The sequence below is a fragment of the Ascaphus truei genome, chromosome 1 (assembly GCF_040206685.1).
Source record: "Ascaphus truei isolate aAscTru1 chromosome 1, aAscTru1.hap1, whole genome shotgun sequence".
Taxonomy (NCBI): domain Eukaryota; kingdom Metazoa; phylum Chordata; class Amphibia; order Anura; family Ascaphidae; genus Ascaphus; species Ascaphus truei.
In genome coordinates this window covers 66,776,877-66,804,765 of record NC_134483.1, presented here as the reverse complement: position 1 = coordinate 66,804,765, position 27,889 = coordinate 66,776,877, and the positions used below count along the sequence as shown (strand labels likewise).

The window sequence follows — 27,889 nt, the reverse complement described above, 5'->3', positions numbered from 1 at the left end:
CGTTTCCGAGAAGTGCAGTATTCCCCAGGTATGCAACCCCAAGTCCTAGTCCAACGTATTCAGGACTACTGCTGGCGCTGGCTAAAACCCGAGACCCGCAGCTCCATTGAGGTCGCAGAGTTAGTCGCCCTAGAACAGTTTTTGTGGGTTTTGCCCCTAGGCGGAAGGGAGTGGGTTTGTCGCCATTCAGCCAAGACCCTCCTTGAAGCCTCCAAACTAATGGAGAACTTTTTGGCCACAGAACAGTCCTGTACCCATAGTCCAAGGGGGAAAGAGGGTGGCCATTAAAGAAACCAGTACATTTGGAAAAAGAAATTTTCCTCCACCAGGCAGAGGCTCGGGCCAAATGGAGGGCTCCGTCTGCCTTCAATATAGGACATAATATGCGCCAACCAGGCCCTACCGGGGGAGGGGGGTGTCCTAAGGGGTCGTACCAGAGACTCCAGAAGCCAGAAGGGATTCGGTGTCCGACACAGATCCCATAGTGTGTTTTTCCTTTGGTGAACAGGGTCACATGTCCCGACATTGTCCCCACATGGACTGTAACTATGCTCACGCCTATTTGGCCATGGGGGAGGTGAAAGACCCTGCCAGAACTAAATTCCTCATATGTTTGGAAGTAGAAGGAATTAAAGTGTATGGGTTGGTGGATTCTGGCTGTAGTCAAACACTGGTACAGCAGGAACTGGTGGCCTTAGATAAAGTTACAGGGTCTGTCCAGGTTTGGATTGAATGGGGCCCAGGTATGCAGGTATGGCCCAGGTACGCATTGAATTGACATGGGGATGTCAAGGAATACCCCCATGCCAGAGTAAATCTAACAGTGGGAGGTTTTGTTGGTGCGAGTCGCCAAGGAACTCCCATACCCAATGATCTTAGGTTGGGATTGGAATTTCTTTGATGAATTATTCACAAATGCTGTTTTATCCCTTAGGCCCCAGGTGACAAGAGATACAGAGATAACGCTGAGGGAATTGTTCCCTTTTACTGATCCAGTGCTGTTTCCTTCCAGGTTCCACCCCCGAAAATCCAAAAAGCAGCGCAGGATAGAAAAAATAGACGGTACACCCAAGTTGTAAGATGTGGTACCGCCCAAGAGTTAGAGGCACCCCAAACAAGTCAGAAAGGTGGTCCCCAACAGGTGAAGGGGTAGGGAGTAGATAACCCTCCCTCATTGGAGGCCGAGATGTTTTCGATGTTTTCAAATTTTTTGTAGAACAAAAAAATGATGATTCCTTAAGCCGGGTATATGACCAAGTGGTAGTGGTAGACAAGGAAGTAATAAACCCACAGGGGGTCAGTATTTTTCCTCATTTTTATTTGCATAATGATCTCATACAGAGTTGAGAAAGAGAAGCAAACTCAAAAGATACAAATGCAACTGTTAGCGCAAAGACACTATAGAAAAGAGGTATTACGTTTAGCTCATACTCTTCCTTGTTCAGGTCACCTGGGAAGGGAGAAAACCCGAATCCGCCTCATGGCACGGTTCTATTGGCCAGGCATTTATAGAGCGGTAAGGGACTTCTGTGTTTCGTGCCATGAGTGTCAGATGGTTGCCCCAAAGGGGAACACTAAGGTCCCTTTGGTGCCTGTCCCATTAGTAGAGACCCCTTTCGAAAGGATAGGTGTGGATATTGTGGGTCCCCTGGAAAAAAGTGCTGCCAGGTGCCAGTATATACTCGTCATAGTAGATTATGCTACAAGGTACGAAGAAGCTATTCCATTGAGAACGACATACGCTAAGGTTGTAGCGACCGAACTAATTAAGGTCTTCTCCCGAGTGGGGTTTCTGGCTGAAATTTTAACAGACCAGGGAACAAATGTTATTTCCAGGCTCATGAAGGAGGTCTGTGGTCTGTTAAAGTTGAAGTCGGCTTTGGGATAAACTGCTTCCACCTCTTCTCTTTGCCATTAGGGAAGTTCCCCAGTCTTCCACAGGGTTTTCACCTTTTGAGTTACTTTATGGAAGACAACCAAGAGGAATCCTGGATTTGGTAAAAGAAATGTGGGAAGAACAAACCCCACGGGAAAATAATGTGGTACAGTATGTATTAAAACTAAGAGAAAAGTTGGAAAGTCTAGGGGTGTTTGCACAGGAACATTTTGAGAGTCACAAATAACACAAGAAAGGAATTATAATAGAGGAGCTCGCCCAAGAGAATTTTAGCCAAGGGATAGGGTTTTGCTTCTGCTTCCGACTACAGAATCAAAGTTGTTGGCAAAATGGCAAGGACCCTTTAAAGTAGCACGAAAAGTAGGACCCGTAGACTATGAAATATTGCAGCCAGGGAAAAGAAAAACAAATTGATCATATAAATCTTTTGAAGCCCTGAAAATCACAAGAGAGTTTTTTTGTCTCAATAAGAGAGAAGGAGTTAGACTTGGGACCACAATTAGACCCTGGCAGGAAAAAGGAGTGTGTCCAATTGGGGAAGAATCTGTCCTTGGAACAGAAAGTACAGGCACGAGAGATGGTGGAACACTTTTTTGATGTGTTTTCCCTGGCAATGGAGAGAACACATCTGATTGCACACCATGTCGAAACGGAACCAGGTAAGAAAGTGAAACACAGACCTTACCGAATTCCTGAAAAATTAAGGGGAGTATTAGAAACAGAACTAGAAAACATGCTTAAATTGGGAGTGATAGAAAGGTCAAGGTGTGAGTGGTTTAGCCCCATCATGTTAGTCCCTAAGCCGGATGCGTCTACACGGTTCTGTAAAGATTTTAGAAAAGTAAATGCGGTTTCTAAATTCAATGCATACCCCATGCCCAGAGTTGATGAATTGTTAGAGAGGCTGGAGAAGGCCAAGTATATTATGACGTTAGATCTGACCAAGGGATATTGGCAGATCCCTTTAACAGAAAAGTCACAGGAAAAGACTGCTTTTGCCACTCCCTGTGGTCTGTTTCACTTTCGGACCATGCCGTTTGGATTGCATGGGGCTCCCGCTACCTTCCAGAGGTTAATGGATCAGATATTGTTACCCCCATAACAAATATGCAGCAGCCTACCTCGATGATGTAATCATTTATTCCATAGATTGGGAAACACATTTGGCTAAAGTGTTGGAAGTGCTAAGGTCCCTTAGAAAGGCAGGCCTGACTGCCAATACAGCAAAATGCTCAATAGGGAGAAGTGAAACGGAGTACTTAGGCTTCATACTTGGTTATGGACAAATAATGCCTGTCTGCAGCGAGGTGCAGGTTGTTGATGGATTGTCAAGTACCAACAGCAAAAAAACAGGTGAGAGCTTTCCTGGGCTTAGCAGGGTATTATAGGAAATGTAAACCAAATTTTTCCACAGTCCTTGCCCCCTCACCAAATCTAATAAGAAATGTGGCACCCAATAAAGTTCAGTGGACAGTACAGCCCTTCATTCTGCAGATGGATGCCTCAGAAGTAGGTTTAGGGGCCGTCTTGTCTCAGGAGGAAGACGGGGAAGAGTGTCCGGTCCTATACCTTAGTAGGAAGCTCTTAAAAAGAGAACAGGCATACTCTGTAATAGAGAAAGAGTGTTTAGCTGTGAAGTGGGCAGTATTAGCACTCGGTATTGTCTCCTGGGTACCACATTCACACTGGTCACAGACCATGCTCTGCTAAAATGGCTACATACAATGAAGGACACAAACCCCAGAGACATGCGCTGGTAGTTCTCCCTTCAACCATTCTCCTTCTGGGTACAACATAGGGCTGGGAAGTTACACGCTAATGCAGATTTTTTGTCCCGGGAAGGGGGGGAGGGGGATTGTTTCAAAAAGCGAGTTTGCGAGGAGCAACACTCTGAGGGGGGAGGCATGTGAGGGAATATACAAGAGGATAAACTCTCACACTTTAGCAGACCACACCCTAGCTGGCAGGTTTGCTAGCTGATTGGAAAGGGGAGGTTTAAAAGGAAGACAGCAGATTTCTTCCAGGCTGTCATTCTGCCTCTGAACCTGTGAGGAAAAAGGTTGCCGGGGGATCGCGTCAGGCCTCTGCAACGTCCCTTACCTTGTCTTCGGCAACGCGGCATCATTTTACACTGAAGACAAGGTAAGGAGGTGGTGGGCGTGAGCAGGGGTGGCGAGCAGGGTGGAGGAACGCAAGCAGGGGGGCGCAGCGGGGAAAGTTTGCCTAAAACTTATCTAACCACTAATATAACCATGCTGTAAGCAAATATCTTATGGAGCAGCACAACTTCGTAATTATGAGCCATAATATTTAAAATATGTAACATTCAGTGACTTCCATGTACCATTCCCTATTACTAGTAAAGCCTTCATTTCTATTCAGCACTAGCACTGCTTACAATAAGGTTTTCTTAACTTATGTGTTGTTATGCTTATAATGTATTATGGCTATCTGTAACCACCAATATTTAATCAAATGTATTTGAAATGTATATATGTACAGCAAATAAAAATACCACTTGTAAGCACTTTCCCAAGTCTCAGACAGGTCTGTAACCCTGCTTTTCACCATTATCTCTTGGCATACACAGCTTCCACTGCAGCCAGGGATTCTGGGTAATGACATGCAAATGAGCACAGTGTCACCTTTTGCTTCTTGTCATTTTAACATGGACCCCTATAAGCTTATGCCTGCTGCATTACACAGCTTTAAATTACAGGCTGGATTAAAGAACTGCATAGCCAGTAAACCTACTCACAGATAGCTATTTCGACCTTCTACTTATACATACAAAATCTACATTGAATAGGACTTTGAGGTACAGATGCAGCGGCCATTATTTGAACACTTCATGTGTTCATTACCTCAGAATACCCATGTCATGGCGCGTGATTTCTTCCAACCTTACCACCTTTAGACGCGTGTGCAGGTGAGTGCAGAAAATGGCATTTTAGTGTTCTGGTTTTTAAACACCTGAAATTGGCACAGTAGCACAGTAGCACAGTACTGTACACATTACAATTCATTCATTTCATTGCACACAAAGAAACAGAATCCATGAAATTCAAACAAAGCAACCGCGATAAACACGTGTGCCTGGGGCGATCGGCCGCGTTAATGCCGCGTGGGATACAGCAGCGCACATGAAAACGGCTCCGTGATTTGTTCAAATAACAACCGCTGCATCTTGATTGTAGGAGCAGATACAGATGATAAATCATGCATAATATTGAAATTGGTTGCATTTTACTATACGACTACTTTTAATTTGTTATTTTTTGCATAGCCCTTGATGCATCCATAGTAGTGCCATTATAAATCATCAATGTGGTCCCTGCATTAAACAGAGCAGCACTATTATTGGGGTGCTTGCAGAATTCTTATTTTAAATGATTGGTGTCCCAAGCCAATTTGGGAGGAGCTTAGGGTTTTTGTATTTGTGTTACATAAATGTATAGCCAATTTCCTTTTTCTTAGCACCATACTCCATGAAGGTATTGAAAGTTATAGTGTTAATGATACATTCAGTTACAGGAGTAGGTCTGAGCTCCCTTAATTCTGTTTTGCTAAAAAGTACATACTGTATTATCTGCTTTGCATTTTTATAGCAAACAAACACACTAGGTACAGTAAGGTGGTTCAGAGTCGAATGCAGAAGAATTATCTACAATTAAACATTTTACTTAGTACCTCCCTAACTCCTAAATTATAACAAATAAGAACTCACTTTAAAAATCTTCATTTCATGAGAAGCCTTCCCAGTAATGTTCTTCCTTTGGTACCTACAGTATGGACAACTCCTTGCATTATTGAACTAGGATGTTATATTCTCCACAATCTCGATCAATAGTTATTGAAAACGGACACAATTATACCCGAGACATAGTAGATGAGATTGAAAACAGACATATGTTCATCAAGTTCAATCTAGGCAGACCAAAAAAAACCAGTGAAACATTATTCAATGCCGTCTCATAAGGGGAAAAATAAATTCCTTCCTTGTAGATAATGTTACATGTAATTCCTATTGACATTCAGCTGCTAAATTCTTGATACATGAACATACATGAACATACATGCCCAATGCTACTTTTAATGTCAGTTTGATGACACAACTGTAGTTTTCATTGCTTGATAAATGGCAAAGTGTTGTAATACAGAACATTGATTATGTGTAGAGATAAACAACTTGTAAAAACATGGAGGAGGTTGTGGTAAAGTAACCTTTAAATATGTCCGCCATTACCAAGAGAGGTAACTTTTATGTTATTCATATATTACTCCTTGGCAGCACTCAGTATTAGAGATGTGCACTTTTTTTGCAGCAGTTTGCAAATAATGATAATATGACCCTGGACTAGAAAGTGATGAGAAGGTATTCATTCATACTGGAGTGGTCCTCAAACCTCCAGGACAAGATGAAGCATTGGATAAGGTATTAATAGAGAACATAACTAAGATGGCAATTTAAGGCAATTTAAGGAGTGGCAATCATTATAGGAGACTTCAATCTGGCAGATGTGAAATGGCATGTGTCTTTTTCACGTTCAGCTCGAAGCCGGGACATCCTGGATAGATTGCAAGGGGTATCTCTAAAGCAATTGGTGAATGAACAAACTTGCAATTAAGTAATCCTAGACTTTATACTTACCAATGTGAACAGGAGTATATGTACTTGTGGGTTCGAACTTGGGTTCCAGTGATTATTAATCAGTGTACTTCTACACAAAGCTATGCAGAAAGCCAGTAGGGTGTTAGGTTATATAGGATGAGCTATAAGCACTATACTATACTGTGTATAGTATACATCAGCGGTGCGCAAACTGGTGGACGCGCCCCACCTGGGCTCACGGTTACAGAGGCCCCGAGCTAAGAGAGTTAGTCCTCTGTAAATTTACTTACCGGTTCTTGTCCACGCGTCTTCATCTGAGGTCAAGTAGGAGTTCATACACAAGTAATATGATTGTACAATATCAATACAGGCATACCCCGGTTTAAGGACACTCACTTTAAGTACACTCGCGAGTAAGGACATATCACCCAATAGGCAAACGGCAGCTCGCGCATGCGCCTGTCAGCACGTCCTGAACAGCAATACCGGCTCCCTACCTGTACCGAAGCTGTGCGCAAGCGGGGAGACTATAGAGACTGCTACACATGCGTTATTTACATCAGTTATGCGCGTATATGATGATTGCAGTACAGTACATGCATCGATAAGTGGGGAAAAGGGAGTGCTTCACTTTAAGTACATTTTCACTTTACATACATGCTCCGGTCCCATTGTGTACGTGAATGCGGGGTATGCCTGTATAAGTTGGTTCTTACCAGTTTCCTTCATTATTTTCAAATTGCTGAAGAGCATATCCAAACTGTTCACTTGGTGGTCCAGAAAATATTTTTGCCCCTGGAACTCCGACATTGTATGGAGCACAGAATTGAAGAAAGATGCCTGAGAGAAAAAAAAAAAGTTAATTAGAAACAAATTAAATATTTAGACACTTTACTTAGATTTTTAAAAGAAGAAGCCAAAAACCTATGTAGTCTTAAAGAGTTTAATAATCAAAGTACAAGATTATCCTTTATCTGTATTTTAAGATGCTAGCCCACATAGCCGGTAGAACCAATGAGAATATGAACTACAGTATACTATTGGTATACTAATATGATTGCACTAAAACTTATATTATCATTGTCTTTTACAGATTCAATATTTATAAAATCACCCAAAAATGCATTTCGAAGCACGACTCAAAGCAAATTTTTTCTATCCTTTATTAGAAAGTTTTCCCCATACAATGGAAGAAACAATATTGTAAAATACAAAGGTCTTGACTGTACATATGCTCAGTCAGTCTATACGGATTCCAAATTTGAGCTGGTAGTAGAATATGATAATTAAACGACTAAGCGTGGTTAGAAATCAAGCACCCTAGAGCAGCGTTTCCCAAATGGTGGGTCGCGACCCGGCACCGGGCCACGGCACCAAAATTGCCGGGTCGCAGCGAGGCTGGCCGCGCAATTTCTCCCCTCCCCCCCCCCCCCCCGCTCAATTTAAAAAAAATGGCGGCGATTCCCCCCGCGGTCCCGCTCCCTTCCTCCCCCCGCTCCCTTCCTCCCCCCCGCTCTTCCTCCACCTCAATCCAGGTTAAGAGGAACGACAGAACGCACCAATTCAGCTCCCAGCAGCAGCAGCACCCCGGGCTGCCGCAGCCCCTCCCTCATTCTCTGAACGTTACTCTGAAATATGTGCGGTACATAATCGCGGAACGAATCGTTACCCCAGAAACACGTTGGCTAGAAACCCGAAAAGGTAATTCCAAATGGGTTTGAAAGAAATGCATTTTTACACATCAGGAAAGTGTTCACATTGGTGGTGCGATAGAAAGAGAGATTATTGCTAGCGTGGTTGTTGCAGGTGTGGGAGTCGAGCTGTTTTGTTACCGCGAGTGTAGATGAGAAGTGTGTGTGTGTTTGGTTATGTTTGGCTGTGTATGAGAGGGGTGTGATTTCTGATTGTGTTAGGTCTGTGTTACGGTCTGGAAACAGTTAAGGGCACATCCCCCTGAGTGTGTTTAAAGTAGTAACAATAGTATATTGTCAGAATGGACCTCGACTAGCTTGGGGCATTATTACACTGCTATGGCAGATGCAGGACACGTGCTCCCCTCCACACGCATTGGTATCGGTGATATAGTCGCTGTGGCAGATGCAGGACACGTGGTCCCCTCCACACGCATCGGTATCGGTGATATAGTAGCTGTGGCAGATGCAGGACACGTGGACCCCTCCACACGCGTTGGTATCAGTGATATAGTAGCTGTGGCAGATGCAGGACACGTGCTCCCCTCCACACGCATTGGTATCGGTGATATAGTAGCTGTGGCAGATCCAGGACACGTGCTCCCTCCCACCCACCCACCCAGTCCCTGGCTCCCTCCCACCCACCCACCCAGTCCCTGGCTCCCACCCAGTCCCTGGCTCCCACCCACCCACCCACCCAGTCCCTGGCTCCCTCCCACCCACCCAGTCCCTGGCTCCCTCCTCCCACCCACCCACCTACCCACCCAGTCCCTGGCTCCCTCCTCCCAAACCCACCCAGTCCCTGGCTCCCTCCTCCCACCCACCCAGTCCCTGGCTCCCTCCTCCCACCCAGTCCCTGGCTCCCTCCTCCCACCCACCCAGTCCCTGGCTCCCTCCTCCCAAGGTCCCTGGCTCCCTCCTACCACCCACCCACCCAGTCCCTGGCTCCCTCCTCCCACCCACCCACCCAGTCCCTGGCTCCCTCCTCCCATCCACCCACCCAGTCCCTGGCTCCCTCCTCCCACCCACCCACCCAGTCCCTGGCTCCCTCCTCCCACCCACCCACCCACCCAGTCCCTGGCTCCCTCCTCCCACCCAACCACCCACCCACCCAGTCCCTGGCTCCCAAAGTCCCTGGCTCCCACCCAGTCCCTGGCTCCCAACCCAGTCCCTGGCTCCCACCCACCCACCCACCCATTCCCTGGCTCCCTCCCACCCACCCAGTCCCTGGCTCCCTCCTCCCACCCACCCACCTACCCACCCAGTCCCTGGCTCCCTCCTCCCAAACCCACCCAGTCCCTGGCTCCCTTCTCCCACCCACCCACCCAGTCCCTGGCTCCCTCCTCCCACCCACCCACCTACCCACCCAGTCCCTGGCTCCCTCCTCCCAAACCCACCCAGTCCCTGGCTCCCTCCTCCCACCCACCCACCCAGTCCCTGGCTCCCAACCACCCACCCACCCAGTCCCTGGCTCCCTCCCACCCACCCAGTCCCTGGCTCCCTCCTCCCACCCACCCACCTACCCACCCAGTCCCTGGCTCCCTCCTCCCAAACCCACCCAGTCCCTGGCTCCCTTCTCCCACCCACCCACCCAGTCCCTGGCTCCCTCCTCCCACCCACCCACCTACCCACCCAGTCCCTGGCTCCCTCCTCCCAAACCCACCCAGTCCCTGGCTCCCTCCTCCCACCCACCCACCCAGTCCCTGGCTCCCTCCTCCCACCCACCCACCCAGTCCCTGGCTCCCTCCTCCCACCCACCCAGTCCCTGGCTCCCTCCTCCCACCCACCCACCCACCCAGTCCCTGGCTCCCTCCTCCCACCCACCCACCCAGTCCCTGGCTCCCTCCTCCCACCCACCCACCCAGTCCCTGGCTCCCTCCTCCCACCCACCCACCCAGTCCCTGGCTCCCTCCTCCCACCCACCCAGTCCCTGGCTCCCTCCTCCCACCCACCCACCCAGTCCCTGGCTCCCTCCTCCCACCCACCCACCCACCCACCCACCCAGTCCCTGGCTCCCTCCTCCCACCCACCCACCCACCCAGTCCCTGGCTCCCTCCTCCCACCCACCCAGTCCCTGGCTCCCTCCTCCCACCCACCCAGTCCCTGGCTCCCTCCTACCCAGTCCCTGGCTCCCTCCTCCCACCCACCCACCCACCCACCCAGTCCCTGGCTCCCTCCTCCCACCCACCCAGTCCCTGGCTCCCTCCTCCCACCCACCCAGTCCCTGGCTCCCTCCTCCCACCTATCCACCCACCCACCCAGTCCCTGGCTCCCTCCTCCCACCCACCCAGTCCCTGGCTCCCTCCTCCCACCCACCCAGTCCCTGGCTCCCTCCTCCCACCCACCCACCCACCTAGTCCCTGGCTCCCTCCTACCACCCACCCAGTCCCTGGCTCCCTCCACCCACCCACCCAGTCCCTGGCTCCCTCCTCCCACCCACCCAGTCCCTGGCTCCCTCCTCCCACCCAGTCCCTGGCCCCCTCCTCCCACCCACCCACCCAGTCCCTGGCCCCCTCCTCCCACCCACACACCCAGTCCCTGGCCCCCTCCTCCCACCCACCCACCCAGTCCCTGGCCCCCTCCTCCCTAACTCCCTGGCCCCCTCCTCCCTCCCACATCCGTCATTGCCTGTAATTCACTGTTTGTGTCTGTGTGCGTATAGGGGAGAGCGAGTGTGTGTGTATCTGTATCTGTGTGTGTGTGTGTATCTATGTGTGTATCAGTATCAGTGTGTGTGTATCAGTATCAGTGTGTGTGTATCAGTATCAGTGTGTGTGTGTGTGTGTATCAGTGGCTGTGTGTGTGTATCAGTGGCTGTGTGTGTGTGTGTGTGTGTGTATCAGTGGCTGTGTGTGTGTGTGTGTATCAGTGGCTGTGTGTGTGTATCAGTGGCTGTGTGTGTGTGTATCAGTGGCTGTGTGTGTGTGTGTATCAGTGGCTATGTGTGTGTGTGTATCAGTGGCTGTGTGTGTGTGTGTGTGTGTGTGTATCAGTGTCTGTGTGTGTGTGTGTGTGTGTGTATCAGTGTCTGTGTGTGTGTGTGTGTGTGTGTGTGTGTGTGTGTGTGTGTGTGTGTGTGTGTGTGTGTGTGTGTGTGTGTGTGTGTGTGTGTGTGTGTGTGTAGCAGTGTGTGTGTGTGTGTGTGTGTGTGTGTGTGTGTGTGTGTGTGTGTGTGTGTGTGTGTTTGTGTGTAGCAGTGTCTCTGTGTGTCAGTGGCTGCGTGTCTGTCAGTGGCTGTGTGTGTGTGTGTGTATAAGTGGCTGTGTGTGTGTGTGTGTGTGTGTGTGTGTGTGTGTGTGTGTGTGTGTGTGTGTGTGTGTGTGTGTGTGTATCAGTGGCTGTGTGTGTCTGTGCAGGCCCTATAGGCCAGTATAGACGATAACATTTTTAGTGGGTCACGAAGGAGAAGTTCAAAAATAACCGGGTCACGGAAAAAAAAGTTTGGGAAACCCTGCCCTAGAGGCATGTTAAAGTATGTTAACATACTTTAAACATGTAAAAGTGCTTTGGGGAAGAGAAAGAAAAAGAAGAAAAGAGAACTACATAATGTAATAACAAGGTTCTTAAATGGGATGCAGATTATAAAACAAAGAATTTTACATGCAGTCAGACATGGAGGAAAACTTTGACAGAAAATGGAAAAACATGATGCAGCCAGTTCCAGATTTCTATACATCTCATTACAATAAGCGTGCTTGATAATCCCTCCTATAATCAATCCCTCAAATAAAAAGCTGACACATGCCTGGCAAAATAGGTGAAATAGCCTTGATATCATGACACTTAGGGAAACATGTATACAAGAGATGGACAAACCCATGTGTGTGAAATCAGAACCTTTCTATTCCACAACAAAATCTTTTAAGATTTTTAAAATCAAAACACCAACATTATTTAAAACCTAAACCAGAACACCAGGCCAAGTATCCATCGCTGCTGTAAATGTTTCTCACCATACTGTATCTTTTGACATTTTTTCAGTAATATTTTAGTGACCTACTTTTTCATAATTCCATAATTTTGTAAGAATCCAAGACCAAACAAATCTTGAGTTTTGGCAAAACCATAACAAGAACAAAACAAACAAAACAAAACCACAGCCAAAACTCCATCCAAAACAAAAACATGAGTTTGTTTTAGAACCAAGATGAGTGAAAGTGCCCAGTCTAAAAGTTTTCCAAACAGTGCTACAGTATGTCATGAGACACCATCCAGTACCAGGAGCTTAGCAAATAGAGAGAGGTGAACTTTATAGCCCAATCTGCATACAGTATCTTTCAAAAAGTCTGAATCTTTACGGCCATGGCTGAGTGTGAAAACAGGTTAAACTTTTGTTTTGCGCAAAACAAACCTTTTAAAAGTTTGTAGAAACTAACTGTAAAACAAAATACAATTGCCAAAAGTAATAGAAATGGCGGAAATTCCATGCTTTTGCGTGGATTTGAGAGCAAAAACTGCGGGTTTACGAGGATTAACAAACGTTTACATGAATGTTAGCTTGACTAACTTTAATAACTTCACCAATCTCCATTAATAAATTTTGGCCTGTCAGTTTTACTCCACTGTACCAAAACATTCCAACCTCATAATGCACAATGGCCAGTGGTGTACATCACACCAATAAGTTATTATTTTAAATTTTATTTATAAAATGTTTTAACCAGGAAATAATACATTGAGAGTTATCTCTCGTTTTCAAGTATTTCCTGGGCACAAAGCTATTGTAACTAAACACTACATGGTTACATTAAATGAACAGAGTTTATAGATTCAATCTACAGATATTTCAGGGCAGTGGTTAGGTCAAATTATACTTCTTTGTGATATTCACCATAAGATGAATTTGTTTACATCTCAGACAAGAATTAGCTAAGTGACATAAGACAGAGCTTTAGGGGCTAGGGACATAAATTCTATTGATCAAAGTCTCCCTGTTGCAATACAAGGGCACAATTGGAGCAAAAAAATTACTCGATTAATCAAAAATAATGATTCCACGGCATAAATACTGAGGTCAAACAAGATCAATTTTAAAATGAGCAGTTAACAAACTGGCTTGTTTCAGTGTAAGAATCCTTATGTTAGCAGTTTAGCTTACTACAGACACATTTTACAAGTATTCAAAGGCCTTACAAGCATTTTACAAGCACAGTAAAGGCCAGAAGAATCCTGCATAAAAAAAGGAAGCATGGTAATTTTTTTTAACGCAACTGTTCAAGATATATGTGACACAGAGTTTTCTACATCTCATAATCTGTGTGCCGTGTAAGGCAACATCCATAGCACGGGAAGCCGCACGGACGCTCCGCGCTGAGCCGCGCGGACGCTCTGCGCTGAGCCCCGGCATCCTCAATGAGGATGTCTTTAGAGGGGGCTCACGTGAGCGTCCACAGGCGTGCTGAGGCGTTGGGATTTTCAGCCGACAGCAGAGCCTGTTTCTCAACGCGCTGTCGGCTGAAAACCTCCAATAACAGCAAAGCAGTGTCAACGTCACGGCGCCGTGATGTTGACGTCGGTGCTTCACGGGCTATTGGCCCAGTGTCGTCACTGCCCAGCCTCCCCCTCCTCCCGATCGCGCACCCTGGCTTACCTGCCAGTCCATGGGATCGCTCCTGATCAGGCAGGCGAGCCTCTGCGTCAGCGCGGGCTGAGGCTCTATGGACGCAGCCTAACACTGCCCTAACTCCTCCTGTTGGACAGCTGACAGCTCTTCTGGTGCAGTCTTTTATCTTGGCCCTGGGTTGTTGAGTGGTGGTGTGGGGGGTGAAGGGGTTGCTAACAGGTTGTTGAGCAGAAGGGATAGACAGGCTATACAAGATGTTGTGCAGGAGTGAGGGGAAATGGCCCTAAAATGCGTTGTAGGGCTGAGGGGTGCCTTGTGTGCCTTTCAGTGGTGAGGTATATGCCTGCACGGACGGCCAATAGAGTTAGTTGGGCATGATGTCCAGTTGTGATTAACTTCCAGGTTCAGCTTGCCCAGCATGTAGCCCTTCTAGACGCCTAGGTGACGGGTTACCATAAGGAGGGGGCAAGGCTTCCCTTCCAGCTGATTGGCCGCTGATGAGCTAAGGGAGGGTAAAAATCCTAGCCAGGAGCGATTGCAGTCTCTCTGCTCCTGATCATGACGGGATTAGCAGTTACGCTATTATTATATAATAAACAAAGCCACGCCTTTATACCTCCAGACCGAGTCTGTCATTATTTGTATGCATTTGTGTGGGTAAAGGTAAAAAAAGGAAGGGGGGCTTCCTCGCAGCCTCCCTGTTCATGAGACAGTTGTCCCGGTGACCCCCTCTGTCAGCGCCCTTGCTTTTTGGAAAGATGTCTGTTTGCCGTAATCAAAATAACACGTTTTTAGTAATAATCCACATATCATTTTTTTTGTCAAGAAGTCAACTAAAAATACACTGAAAAAAATTGCCATGAAAGAAGATACATAAATGAATGGCTTTTTATGCCATTAAAATGAAGTCTGTGACAACTGTGGTTAGATGTGTGTTGTTGTTTTTTTAATATGTCATGCTACAAAACTGTGTAAAGGTTTTACATCATAAAACAGGTTAAACATTTAATATAAATTTATAGAGCCTGTGCTTCTATGAATGAAACTTTTCAACTTTTCCATGGTTGTCTTTGACCCCATAAGTGCTGTGAGACTTACATTATAAATGCACCACAAAGCTGTCCTGTACATTCTACAATGGTGCACTTTGTGTTGATAAACTACAGAGATGAAAACTCTCCTTTTGAAGCCATTTGTCAGTGATAAATAGCACTCTGAGAATACAGAAATTGCAATCCAATTGCCTACATTTGATACATACTGTTACACTGACTACAATTCCCTTTTAGACAATTTCTTAAGGATACAAAGATAGTTACTCTTTCAAATTGACTCATGTAGAAATGTTAGCACAGCATGTGAATAATATTCAGTTCATAATTATGTTTAAAACGTTGGGGCATGCCAAACTGGAGCAATTCTGGTGCCAAGAAATATCTGCATTGTACAGTATGTATCGCAGAAAAAAATCCCCATTGAAATCAATAGAATTTTTTTAATTTGATATACATATGGTACAGTGTATGTGCCCATTATTGTGCCACTTTTGCCTTAATACATACTGTTGTGTTCCATAATGTTCTTGAGTGGTCCAGTTCAACCTTATCTCATACATATGCTTACTATTTATGTTTCAAAATAAATTTCCTCAGTGTTTGTACTACTTTAATTTTGAATGCTTCAAAATGTTTATCTGTATGAAACAACATTTCAACTGAGCCAAAATAGTGCTCAATGCCGTTCCTTAAACCTATCTTCTTCCGAGCATGTTCTACTGCTGCTTGGTAACGAGGGATTTTGCCATTTAAGGACTTTCCTTTATGAACCCACATCAAGGAACTTATGTGACATTCAGAAGATCTAAAAAATATGAGTAAATTATTGCATTGTAAATACAACTTGTGAATGGTTTGTGCTTTCTGTTGCTGCCAATGATGATACTGTATTTAAGTATTTATTTGTTACTTGTGTGTTCTGCACTTAAGGAATTACTTAACTTTACAAAACCACTATCCTTAATTAGGATATATAGACATAAAACACAACCTCAGCTAATGGAGAATTTTCAAATTTTACAGTGCTTTTAAAACTACTCAAATTCCTCCCAATTTAAACTAGTGTTGGGTCACCACTGAAAAACCTGCACAGCATACATACAGTATGCAGTAAGTGTCCCAAACTGAATTCAAGTGGGTAAATTCAAATTGAGCTAAACTGCAGAAATTGTGAGAAATGCTGTTCCATGGAAATGCTGAAAATAAAGATGTGCCAGAAATAACGGAGTTACTATGCAAAGAAACATTTGAAAATGATTGTCTGAAATAGTTCTTGAGTGTTCTGGAATTACATAATATTATTAGAATAAATATGTTGAAATTGACACTGTGGTCATCTTAGAACACTTACAGATAAGAATGCACAGTATAATAAAAAATATGTGAATATTTTGTATAATATAATTAATATCTAATAGTAATATGAATTGGAAATGCATTATTTGTGGGAAAATGGGTTCACACATTGTTTAGTAGTGGGTAATTTATGACACATAAGTATTAAGTTATAGATTAGCTAAAGTTGTTGTAAAACTCACAAGTAAAACACTTTTCTGAACATTTTGAAGCCATTCATTGAAATGTACTGTATAGTAAAGCCCCTATTCAATTTCTGTGAAATTACAAAGTAACCAACAGATAATAATCAGAGAAACTCAAATGACATCAACATGTACACACTAGCACAAAAGAAGAAAGTGTATACATGAAAGAGAAATGTTAATTCCCTATAAAATAGACACTGGAGGCAAACATGTCTCAAAATACTAGAGCAAATAGGTCATGCACTGAAGCTAGAGATTGAGACAGTAGTTGTAAATGTAAGAAAATACTTCTTCAGCAAGTTAAGGACACAGGGTCCATGGAACATACAGTGTGGATGGACACATACAGTAGGAAGCAGCATTCTGGTTGCATACTGAAGATATACAGTATGTACACCAATGCATTAAAAATCCTTCAACCTTTAATCCCTCATTCTATAGTGACTTTTAACATATAACATCTGGATTTCGATGTCAGTAGATACTGGAATTACATAGTAGTTTTACATACCCAAGAAAAATGTTACATCAAAGGCAAAGTCAGAGGGGTAGATTTATTAGCACAAAAGCACGTATGTTATTTTATATTTATTTTATGGTTATTTTTAGTAGCATCTTGGGCTGCTCTTTTACCTTCTCTGTATGCACTGCAATTTGTAACACAGCTCCAGGCAATCCATGTTTACAATAAAAAGCTAAAAAGAGACACACATAGTAAGCTCTTTTGGATGTCATAAAACAGAATTCTTGTCAAAAGATTAACCACTCTACTCGCACCAGCAGAAACAATTTATTGTGCAATAAGGGTGCAAAAGCATTGACTACATGTGTACTGCAACAATGGGTCATAGCACTGAGATAGAGAGAATGGGACATTGTGTTAGTATAGCATATAAGCAGATCTGCCAAGTTACACTCCCTCAGTACATTAAACACATTGTTACAGTATGACAAACGGTTTTGAGCTCATTGTCATGATCTCTGTGTCTAATAGTTTATTGATATATATATATATAGATATATATATATATATATATATATATATATATATATCTATATATATATATATCTATATATATATCTATATATATATAGATATATATATATATATATATATATATATATATATATCTATATATATATAGATATATATATATATATATTATAGCTGGTGCATGTCACATAAAGACAGTATTGGTATACAATACCAATGGTGAGATCGGGAATCGCGAGACAGCACTCAATGTAAGGTATCAAATAGTATATTTGAAAGCAGGCACACTGCTTTTCACTCAGCACCTTTTTGGGGGTTTATGTATTTTCTCCATTTATCACTGTATGAGCATTATAATTAGATTTGTTACACAAGCAAATTTAAGTTGCGCTTGTCCTTTTTTGCACTCATTTATAATTTGTTCCCTGCATTAAGATGTTCCTTTAGCATTTCCCTACTTATTTGGATTTTTTTTGCATATTGTTTTTACAAATAAAAAACTAAAAAGAAAACCATTTGGGGTCTAGGAATACCCAAACATGTTTAAAACGGCCTTATTAATTAAACAGATCAAAATACATTTATTTATTTTTTGTCCACCTCTTCGTGCTTGGTGGAGAGTTTGAGCCAAGAAAGATTTATGCAACACATTATAATACTGTGTATGGGTCACTTTACTTCTATCAAATTCTTCCTACTATCACACCCCTAATCACACATTGAAGTAAACATACTGTAGCAATGTAGCCAAAAGTCAGTTGATAGTCTGACATGAGGATATGCAACATACTGTATAACATACTCATTTTTGGCTTTGTATACATACCTTAAAGTAAACTTTTAATTCTACACAACAACCAAACGCACATATTTTGACACAAACCTATAACTTTAACTCCTATACTTTATCTACAGTTGTACTTGCAGGAAATAGAATATACCTTTTATCTCTGAGACCAAATACATTATGCAGACAGTTCAACAGGAAGCAGTTCTGATATCAGAGAATTACTGCAAGAGTATGGTCACTACTTAATGATAATACTGACATATTTAACCAAAGAAAAAAACATTGACATAAATCAGCATTTTAACAAAACAATCCAAATAGCACGTTTAAAAAAAATAAAATAAAATATATATATATATATATACATATATATTTGTTTTAATATATGCAGCCTTTGATTACATTTATTGAAAACGAATTACCTAAGCTGCCGATCAATTCATTCTCCTGTGATCGATCAGGAAAGATCCTGCTTTCCAGGGTTCATTAAATGGCTGCCTTTCAGTTTCAATCAATCCTTCAGTCAGTGTAATTCAGCAGCTACAATGTATTCTTGTATTACTACAGTAACATCATCTTTTGTTACAGTTTGCAGCTTAAACTGTGGGGAATATTGGCAACCAATTATCACAAAGAGAAAAGTGTTGCAAAGACCTTGCACGGCTGGTGAAGTGTGTTAAAACCTGCTATAGAAATCAAAGAATGCTCAGTATATTAAAACTCATAAAAAATGGCATTAAGAGTTGAATTACATTTTTTTAAATGTAGTAAGTAATATCTAATACTACAGAATTGATGTATTTAAAAAAAAAAAAAACAAGTGGGAAAATGCATGGATTTTTCCTATAAGGTTCTTCCTGAACCACAGCAGCGGTTCCTCTATTCATAATTAATTTAGTAATAAAATATATCACCAGGAAAGATACATTGATACATATGTACAATCACAACAACAAATATGTACTATATGTCTACTATGTAATGTTAATATCCTGCTCCTGATAAAGTCTGATGTGTGGTATTGCAGACGACAGAGAAGCCCAATGCTACATGCAACATGAGAGAAATACACAGTAAAATACTTATATATTCTCTTGAAAAAGGGTCATTTAGTTTAACCCTTTGGCCAAAGCGTTGTAAGCTTGCGAGCCACGACAAGGCAGACACCCATTTGCAAGTCCTAACACTACTAGATAAAATACTAATATACTGTACCTCTATTAGGATTAAAATTCTCCTTTACCTCTATTAGGAGGGAGAAAGACTACATTGGATCTATATCCAGTTGACAAAGGCTCCGTTGGGAGACGAAACGTTGAGGAATAAAATTACACTTTTGGAATTTAGAGTGTCTGTCCTGCTTTCTATATCAGATGTGCTGCATTGCTGACACCTGGACAGCCTGCACCCTGCTTACCACCTTAATTTTTACATGTGAGAGCTTTGTCCTTGGACTGCTATATAATTCCAGAAAAGGCAATGATTCAAATGCACCCCACTATGAAAAAAAGTCATTACTCATTTGACTCATAGAAACAAACATGCACAATGTATCTACTACTGGATTGCAACATCCTGCTCCTGAATAAACACAGATACTGTATTTAAAGAGCAAAGATGTTATGCAATAATTTCAGTAGCCAATACCATCTGATTATTCCACAACATTGTACCCTTATGGAGTTGACAAGAAACAGGAAATGAGTCATATTGATGTCAGAAATTTACATCTGAATGTAACTATATATATATACCACACTTATTGAGGTTATGATGGGTAAAAAAAAGTGACAAAAAAACCCCCACAGTAAAGCATATAGCAACATTAAATATTACTGTATATCATTTGCATGTCTTAGACAGGTCTGCTGTGGGGTAATGTAGTTGTTTCCAATGTAGTAGAATATATATATATATATATATATAGATAAATATAAAGCAGAAAATAGCCGTGTTAGTCCAGTTGCGATAGTGCAGAATAAATGAGTTCTTCAGTATTTGGTGATACCTTTTTTATTGGAATTTATGTCATAGGACAAGCTTTCAAGAGTTATCCTCTCTTCTTCAGGTCAAGCAATACTGATATACAAAGGGTTCAATGGTTAAAACAGTGTGGAGAGAGGGGGGGGGGGGAAACAGATATTTACTCTAGATAAGGTAGGGTGTTAAGTGTTTGAAGCCAGGGGACAGTGTCAAAGAAAGGTGGGGATGGGGAGGGATACTGCGGGGGGGGAGAGAAAGTGTGGATAAGAATAGAGGCAGCAGGATAATTACAAGCAATTTTGATAGGATGTGAGAAAACCCATGTCCGCATTAAGTAATTTGGTTTTGGTGTCAAAGAGTCTTATCATTCTGAGTTCAAATGTTTTTCGTTCTTGGGTGCTTTTAAACATTCCATTGAGGATTTTGATTTTTAGATCATTTATGGAATGATCTGGTTGTGAGAAGTGATGTCCCACAGGTGAGCAGTATCTTCCTACTTCGTGATGGAGTATAGAGTGTCTGTGCATATTCATTCTTCCTTGTAGTTTTTGGCTGGTTTCCCCAATGTAGCAACCTTGGTCACATTTGTTGCACTGAATCATATACACTAAATTCCTCGATGTGCAGCTATATGATCCTTTAACATTGAATGTTCTATGGTTGTGACTGGCTGTGGGATCCTGGCAAATATGTTTGCAGAGTTTGCAGCGTTTGTTGCTGCACGGTTTTGTGCCATTATCCATGTCTTTAAAATCATTGTGAAGTTTTCTGCTGACTAATTTCTGTTTGAGGTTTGGTGGTTGCCGGAATGCAAGAATGGGAGGTTTGGGAAATATTTCTTTTAATGTCGCATCCTCTGTCAGCATGGGTTGCAGATCTTTGATTATTTTTTGTATACCCTCTAGGGAAGGGTTGTATGTGGTCACTAGTGGTATGCGTGTGTTAAGTTCTTTCTGTCTGTATTGTAGCAGGTGTTCTCGTGGGGCTTTTATTGCAGATGTAATAGTTTTGGCAATGGTCTTTGTTTTGTATCCCTTCTGTCTGAACGATTCGGTCAGGGTTGTGAGATGCCTGTTTCTGTCTTCAGTGTCAGAGCATATGCGGTGGTATCTTATAGCCTGGCTGTGTATGATACCTTGTTTGGCATGAGTGGGATGGAAGCTGGAGTTGTGGAGGTAACTGTATCTGTCAGTAGGTTTCTTGTATACAGATGTGTGTAGTTTGCCATCTTTCAGTGTTACTGTAGTATCTAGAAAGTTTACTAGGTTTGCCGAATAATCCATTTTGAGTTTAATTGATGGATGGAATGAGTTCAGGGACTTGTGGAATTGTTTTAGGTTTTCTTCACCCTCTGTCCATAATATAAACAGGTCATCAATGTATCTGTAGTATTTGTAGGGTTTGTGGAGGCATGTAGTTAGGAATCTTTGTTCAAGATTTGCCATGAAAAGATTGGCATATTGCGGTGCCATCTTGTACCCATGGCAGTCCCCATTAGTTGTAGGTACATTTCCTTGTTGAAGCTGAAGTAGTTGTGTGTGAGGATGTATTCTATCAGTTTGGTAATTACATCAGCGCTGTATTTCTGATCCAGGGGAGATGTTGTAAGGAAATGCAGGCATGCCTCAATACCATCCTTGTGGGGGATGTTGCTGTAAAGGGATTTTACATCCATGGTAACTAGCAGTGTGTTGGATGGTAGTTGGTTGATGTTGTTAAGATTATTGAGAAAATCTGTGGTATTTTGTATAAAGCTGTTGGTCCTTCTGACTAAAGGTTTGAGGATATTCTCCACTAAGCCTGATATTTGTTCCGTGAGTGTATACATAGATATATATATATATATATATATATATATATATATATATATATATATCAACTGTAAATATTACTGTATATTCATTTGCATGTCTCTGACAGGTCTTCAACTTTGACTTTCACCATTATCACCCAGCACAAAGCACTTCCACTGCAGCAAGGGATTCTGGGAAATGACATGCAAATGAGCACACAGTGCCACCTTTTATCTCAAGCTCATATTACACGAGCAACCCTTAAACAAATGCATGCTGCTTTAAACACAGCTTTTAAGCAAAGGCTGGGGTAAGATGCAAAGCCAGTAACCCACTCACAGACATGTTTCAACCTTTGTGGGTATCATCAGTGTGATGTTGGTTGCTGGCTCTGCTGGTTTGAGATTAAGAGTAGGTACTCACCACACTTATTAAGGTTATGGTGGGTAAAAAAAGTGACAAAAACCCTCCACAGTAAAGCATAGAGCAACTGTAAATATTACTGTATATTCATTTGCATGTCTTAGACAGGTCTAAGTGCCAACAAAATTGGTGCAAATAGGGTTGCCAGGTGTCCGGTATTGAACCGGACAGTCCTGTATTTGGACACTCTGCCCAGTAAAATATAAAAGGTACTGTAATACGGGACATGTATGTGTCCGGTATTTTCCTCCCTGGACATAGTGACCTGACGCACCTTTCACCATTGAGTCCAGTATTTTTGGAGAAGCCACCTGGCAACCCTAGGTGCAAAAACAGCACCTGATTTATCACGGGAAAACATTGAATTGTTATTAATATGGTTGTTTCTTTGATACATTTGGTTCTCTGTTTTTTACACCAATTTTGCAGACGGAAGACTATGATAAATATCCTTCAGTCTTGGTTTCTTTGCCAAAAATACAGGTTTGTATGTAATTTCAGAGACATCGCTGTAGCTGTAGATTTCCTAATTAGTCTGGTGCGCTTCGTAGGTTTACAGCATTTTGTTGTGTGTGCTGTCCTGTTCAGTCAGAGAAGCGTATCTATTCCAGTATAGTTCTAGTTACTGTGCAACTACAGAATTAAAAACACAAACCTAACTTCCTGCAACACTTCTGTTGTAGCTTTTTCTCTATCGGTGGTTTGGTATGTGTGATGAATCATGTTCCAAAATATCAAGGACATACAATCAGGCCTTTGGTATTTATCTAGTAGAATTAACGCTTTGTTTCTGTAGCCAAGAAACTGCCTACACTTGGTGTCTGTACATACAAAATAAAAATAACATGAGGTATTCCTGGTGAAATAAAAGACTTGTAAATTGTTCAAATAATTACTGTATACATTATTGGTGAAGCAAAAACATAGCGCCTCAGGATCTGACTGTTTTCTTCATGTGACGATGAAACAAAAGAGCAACCTCAAGTTACCTACAGTTCACCGATACTGTGTGATGAGCTCTTTTGTGTTTTCATGACTCTGCTCCAACTATTTTTACTGCACCCAAAGGCTCAATTGATCACAAATCATAAGTTCATGTCAGTTTGAATAATACAAGATTTACTGATACTTTTACGTTGTAGTCTAAAATAATACTTGTGGTCTAAAATAATACTGAATTGAAACATTGTTTTGCTGCCTATGCCCTGGAAAATGTTCATTCTCAATTAATAGATTGGGCTATTAGGAGTTCTAAACACCACCGTTTCTTTGTGGTACTGTTAGTTTAAGACATAGGGGGCTATGCACAAAGCAGTGATAAGTGTTTTTAAGTGAGATAAATGCTTTATGGCGCAATTTATGGCTCAATTTTTTTTTAGCAATGACTGTGTTTTGATGATAAAAAGCCTTTAAAGCGCGATACTGCAGTTTTATCGCTGCTTTGTGAATCTCGCTGCACGCAATATTGCACCATAAAGGCATTTATCTCACTTAAAAACACTTATCACTGCTTTGTGCATAACCCCCATAATGTCCCATCAGAATACTAATTTTGCTCATTTCCAAGCAAATTGCATAAAAAACAAAAAAAACAACTAAATGATTCAGTATGATTTTTGGCAGTCTGTTTTAATAGGGTGCTGTAAATTTGTGATTTATATCCAAAATACTAAATATTTAAGTTTTTCTTCAGGGCTACAATTTAACTGTGTGAAATTAGAGTTTCCTAAACTGAATTTGAGCCTTGTGTAGTTTTAATGGTTTAACCCTGAAAAATCTGTAGCCAAGTGCCCCTGGCTATAGCCTTCTACTGGCTTCAACACTATAAGCCCTGATAGGAACAGGCAATGTTGGGGTTAAACTCCTGCGCAGGAGGCTGTGACTTGAGAGATTGCCCCCCACACGATGGGACTGCAGTGTGTGCTCAGCTACTATGAGCTAGATCCGCGAGTGGGATAGGGTGCTCAACCGGGGACCTGGCGTGAAATATAGCCCGGCCCCATATTGGGACTATCCGATTACAGTTGGGGGGAAGAGAGTGCCGGTGGAGCATGCCAGCCGGTGTGGGCGCTTGAAACACAGTCCCATCCAAGATGGAGTTCGTCACAGGCACTAAAGGAGGAGAGTTCAGGGTCCCTGAGGAGGATCCTGGAGTCTGATCGCAGTTCCCGCCGAACAAGAGGAACCGTGTGGTGAGTTGCAAAGATGCAAGTTCGCCGTTGCAAAATATCTGGGATTGGTGCCAATGCCCGTAGCCGTGCCCTCTCTATCCCGACTGAAACTCCTGATTCCACCAGAGGGAGGAGTCGAAGAGCCAATGGCTCAGTATGGGGTGTGACCGGATGCGAAGCCGCCCAAGCACTGACGCACGTGTTGCTCAGTGTCGGAAGGCTTACCATTGAACTATCTCTGGTTTTACTACTATGGATAAGCTTCTGTTCCAGCGATATGTGCTGCCTGGAGGCATTTTAATGATGCGGAACAGAGACATTTGGGGCCTCAAGCCCTGTGTGTTGAGTCCAGGGACCAAGAGAAGAGCAAGCTGCGAGGTGACACTCCGCTGGGTTATTTAGGGTCCAGTGGGGGATAATCACTCTTGCTGTCAGAGAGGAGTGTACGGATGCATGCTGTATATGTTGGTATGCCGTTGCTGTACCATAAAGAATAAAGGCCAGTAACTGTTTTATACTCCTGCCTGAGGCTGCAGTTTTTCAGGGAGAGGGTGAGAGTGTTTTCCACTTTTGAGACTGCAACTATCTGTGATAGGCCCTGTGGGAATGGAGGCGCTGAAACACCGAGAGAAGAACTATCTATGCACTGAAATCCTGTCCATCCCCCAAAAAATAGCGGATGCTCAGGGCCTTCTGTGAGCCTAACAGGTAGCACCAACTGCAGGAAACAGCAGTGAATCTCCCTTAGGGTGGGGGAATGTGTTACATTTGGAGAAGCTACTGAGATTACCATCAGGACAGGCTTTTCCAGAGGGAGAATGGGATATGAGCTGGGGGGGAGAAGTGAGATCAGTCACTGTACCCTAGCTAAGTATACCCAAGCAGAGTGAGCTACGCCCTGATGTACGGTCCAGGGGGGCTCCAATACCAAAAATCCTAGTTCATGCTGTATTGAAAAGTGCCTGGGAAAAGTATGTGTATGGCCTCTGGGGTTCTGGGGTCTTAAGGGGCCAGAATCGCCTGAAGGGGGCTACAGCATGATTGCTAAGGAAAAAGTGCAGGTGTAGTGTCCAATGGGACTCTTGCATAACAAGGGAACACCTTCCCCGTCAGTGGAACTGCAGCCAGCGCTGTCCAGCTTTATTAGATAATCCCCGTGTGTGTAGTGTCTCAAGGGGGCTTAATGGGATCTTGAGAACTGGATCCCCCGTGAAACAGTGCTGCCCCATGTGAAATAGCGATTCCCGCTAAAACCGGGAGAACTGCATGGCAAGCTTTGCAAAGCTGCATGCTTTCTTTGAAAAAAATGTCCTTGGCTCAGCGTGAAACTGAAGCTCCACCCACAGTAAGGGCTGGTTTTGGCGTGAAAGCTGGATCCCCACCTACAGTTGGTGTCTGGACACCTGGATCCACCAGGAGGAGGAGGCACAGTGCTTATGGACTATTGCGTTTCACCACTAGGGGTGTAGCCGGACGAGAGCTAACGCACCCTCAGTTGCACCTGGTGAGCCAAAGGAACAGGAGCATACCATCACGAACATGATTGAGTGTGCGGTATCCCAGTACACCCTACCAGGAGGCTTCCTGTTAGTACAAGTAAGTGGAGAAGACTTTCTCCAGTGCATTTGCCCCAGCTGTGATTGCCCAGGCGGAGATGTGAGCCTGAAGGCAAAATGTAAGAGGTATTGGACGCCTCACCTTAAGCCCAAGGTGTTGCCACCACCCATGCCGGGAGACGGAGGTGCGGGTCTTCTACACCACGATCTGTGAGTTGCAGAGACTTATGAGACAAGCTTCCCCAGGGTGGGGCAGAGTTGTCTGATGGCTATCTACAATTTATGCCACCCTGCGTGGAGAGTAGAGAATGTGGGCTATCTAGAGCGGTATGCTGACTGGACTGCCGAATCGGGAGCGGACGCTCCAAGTGAACCATGTGGGGAGGTGGGCGCACTTCTGTTGGTGGTGCAAGATCGGGACCACTGCTTGCCAACTTCCGTCACCGTTGCCGAAGTGTGCCGGTGATCCTCTGCATCTAGAGAGTCTGAGGCTTTGTCGGAGGAAAGCGAAGAGGGGTGCTCCATCGTGATGCTCCCGCCGGAGTGTCATCCAATTGCTTCCGCCATGGTGTGGAAGTCACCAGGGGCAACCGGGAGCTGTGTCACGTATCTGTGACGTCATAGGAGGTGACGGCACTACCCGAGCGGAGGATCCCCAAGGCCTTGGAGGATTATCATGAGGCGTAGTCTAAGGTGCCTGCTCCTGGTCGGGAGAACCACGCAGATGCCGAGCACCAGCGGAGAAGTGAGGATGAGTTCCCTTTCCAGGTTCCAGAGATGACGGTTGACCCGCAGATTGAAGAGGGTGCTTCAGCTCCACTGGGACCAGCTGAGGAATCCTTTGTGGGATTACGTCAGCGAGGAGGTGACCACCGGGGTGGATATGGACATTGAGACACCCGCTCCTGTAAGGCCCTGACTGATCTACTTTTGCAGCGGCACCGAGCCAAGGGCTGAGGACATAAGGCCCCTACGGACACTGACACGCATAAAGTGCTTGCGGTAATGGGCCGAGGTAGGAGTGACATGACTGATACCTCCAGAGGCATTGCAGAGGAAGCTCTGGAGACCCCTTGCTTCTCGAGATACTTATCTCGGAAGGGGGTACTAGTAGTAGCTTTGGCTTGGCTAGTTGGGGTTATCGAAATGGCAGCTTAAATGTCTTGCATCCTGGGGACAACAGGAAGCTGCGACATCATCCCTTGCAGATTCCTATTGGTCCTAGTGATGTGCTACATTTAAAGTGCAAAGAGATACCAGTCCCCCTTCTGAGGTAAGTATCTTGAGAAGCAGGGGGCTGCCGGGGCGTTTTTTAACACAAAAAGTCACCAGTTGTGTTGCTTTAAATCTCATGTTACATATCATCATCAACTCTTCCATATGCTCAATATCACAAAAATGATATGCAGCCTCACTATACAGTCACATATTTTTTTATGTTTATGTTTTGTATGGCTTTCATAACAATTGTCACATACGGCACACCTGTGAGCAAGTGACTTGTATATGTGACAAGGGTTAATACACAGTAATTTATCTGACCCACAGTTCACCTTCCGCAAAGGTTCCTAAAATGGCTAATATACACCCTCAATTCATTCCAATATACTCAGTATTTCCCAACTCCAGTCCTCAGGGAACCCCAACAGGTCAGGTCTTAAGGATATCTCTGCTCCAGCACAGGTGGCTCAATCAGAGGCTCAATCATTTTGACTGAGCCACCTGTGCTGGAGCAGGGATATCCTTAAGACCTGACCTGTTGGGGTTCCCTGAGAACTGGAGTTGGGAAACACTTCAATATACTATATGTCACAAAA

The 27,889-nt window shown here is 43.6% G+C and overlaps 1 protein-coding gene across 1 annotated transcript in view; it reads right to left on the bottom strand.

The window, feature by feature from the left end:
- The window catches only part of ITGA2 (integrin subunit alpha 2), a 162,065-nt gene that overhangs the window by 118,798 nt on the left and 15,378 nt on the right, over window positions 1-27,889 (bottom strand). The window contains exon 2 of the mRNA XM_075589084.1: window positions 7,226-7,349. Within this exon, the coding sequence (XP_075445199.1) occupies window positions 7,226-7,349 (124 nt within the window). The remainder of the gene's footprint in view (window positions 1-7,225; window positions 7,350-27,889) is intronic.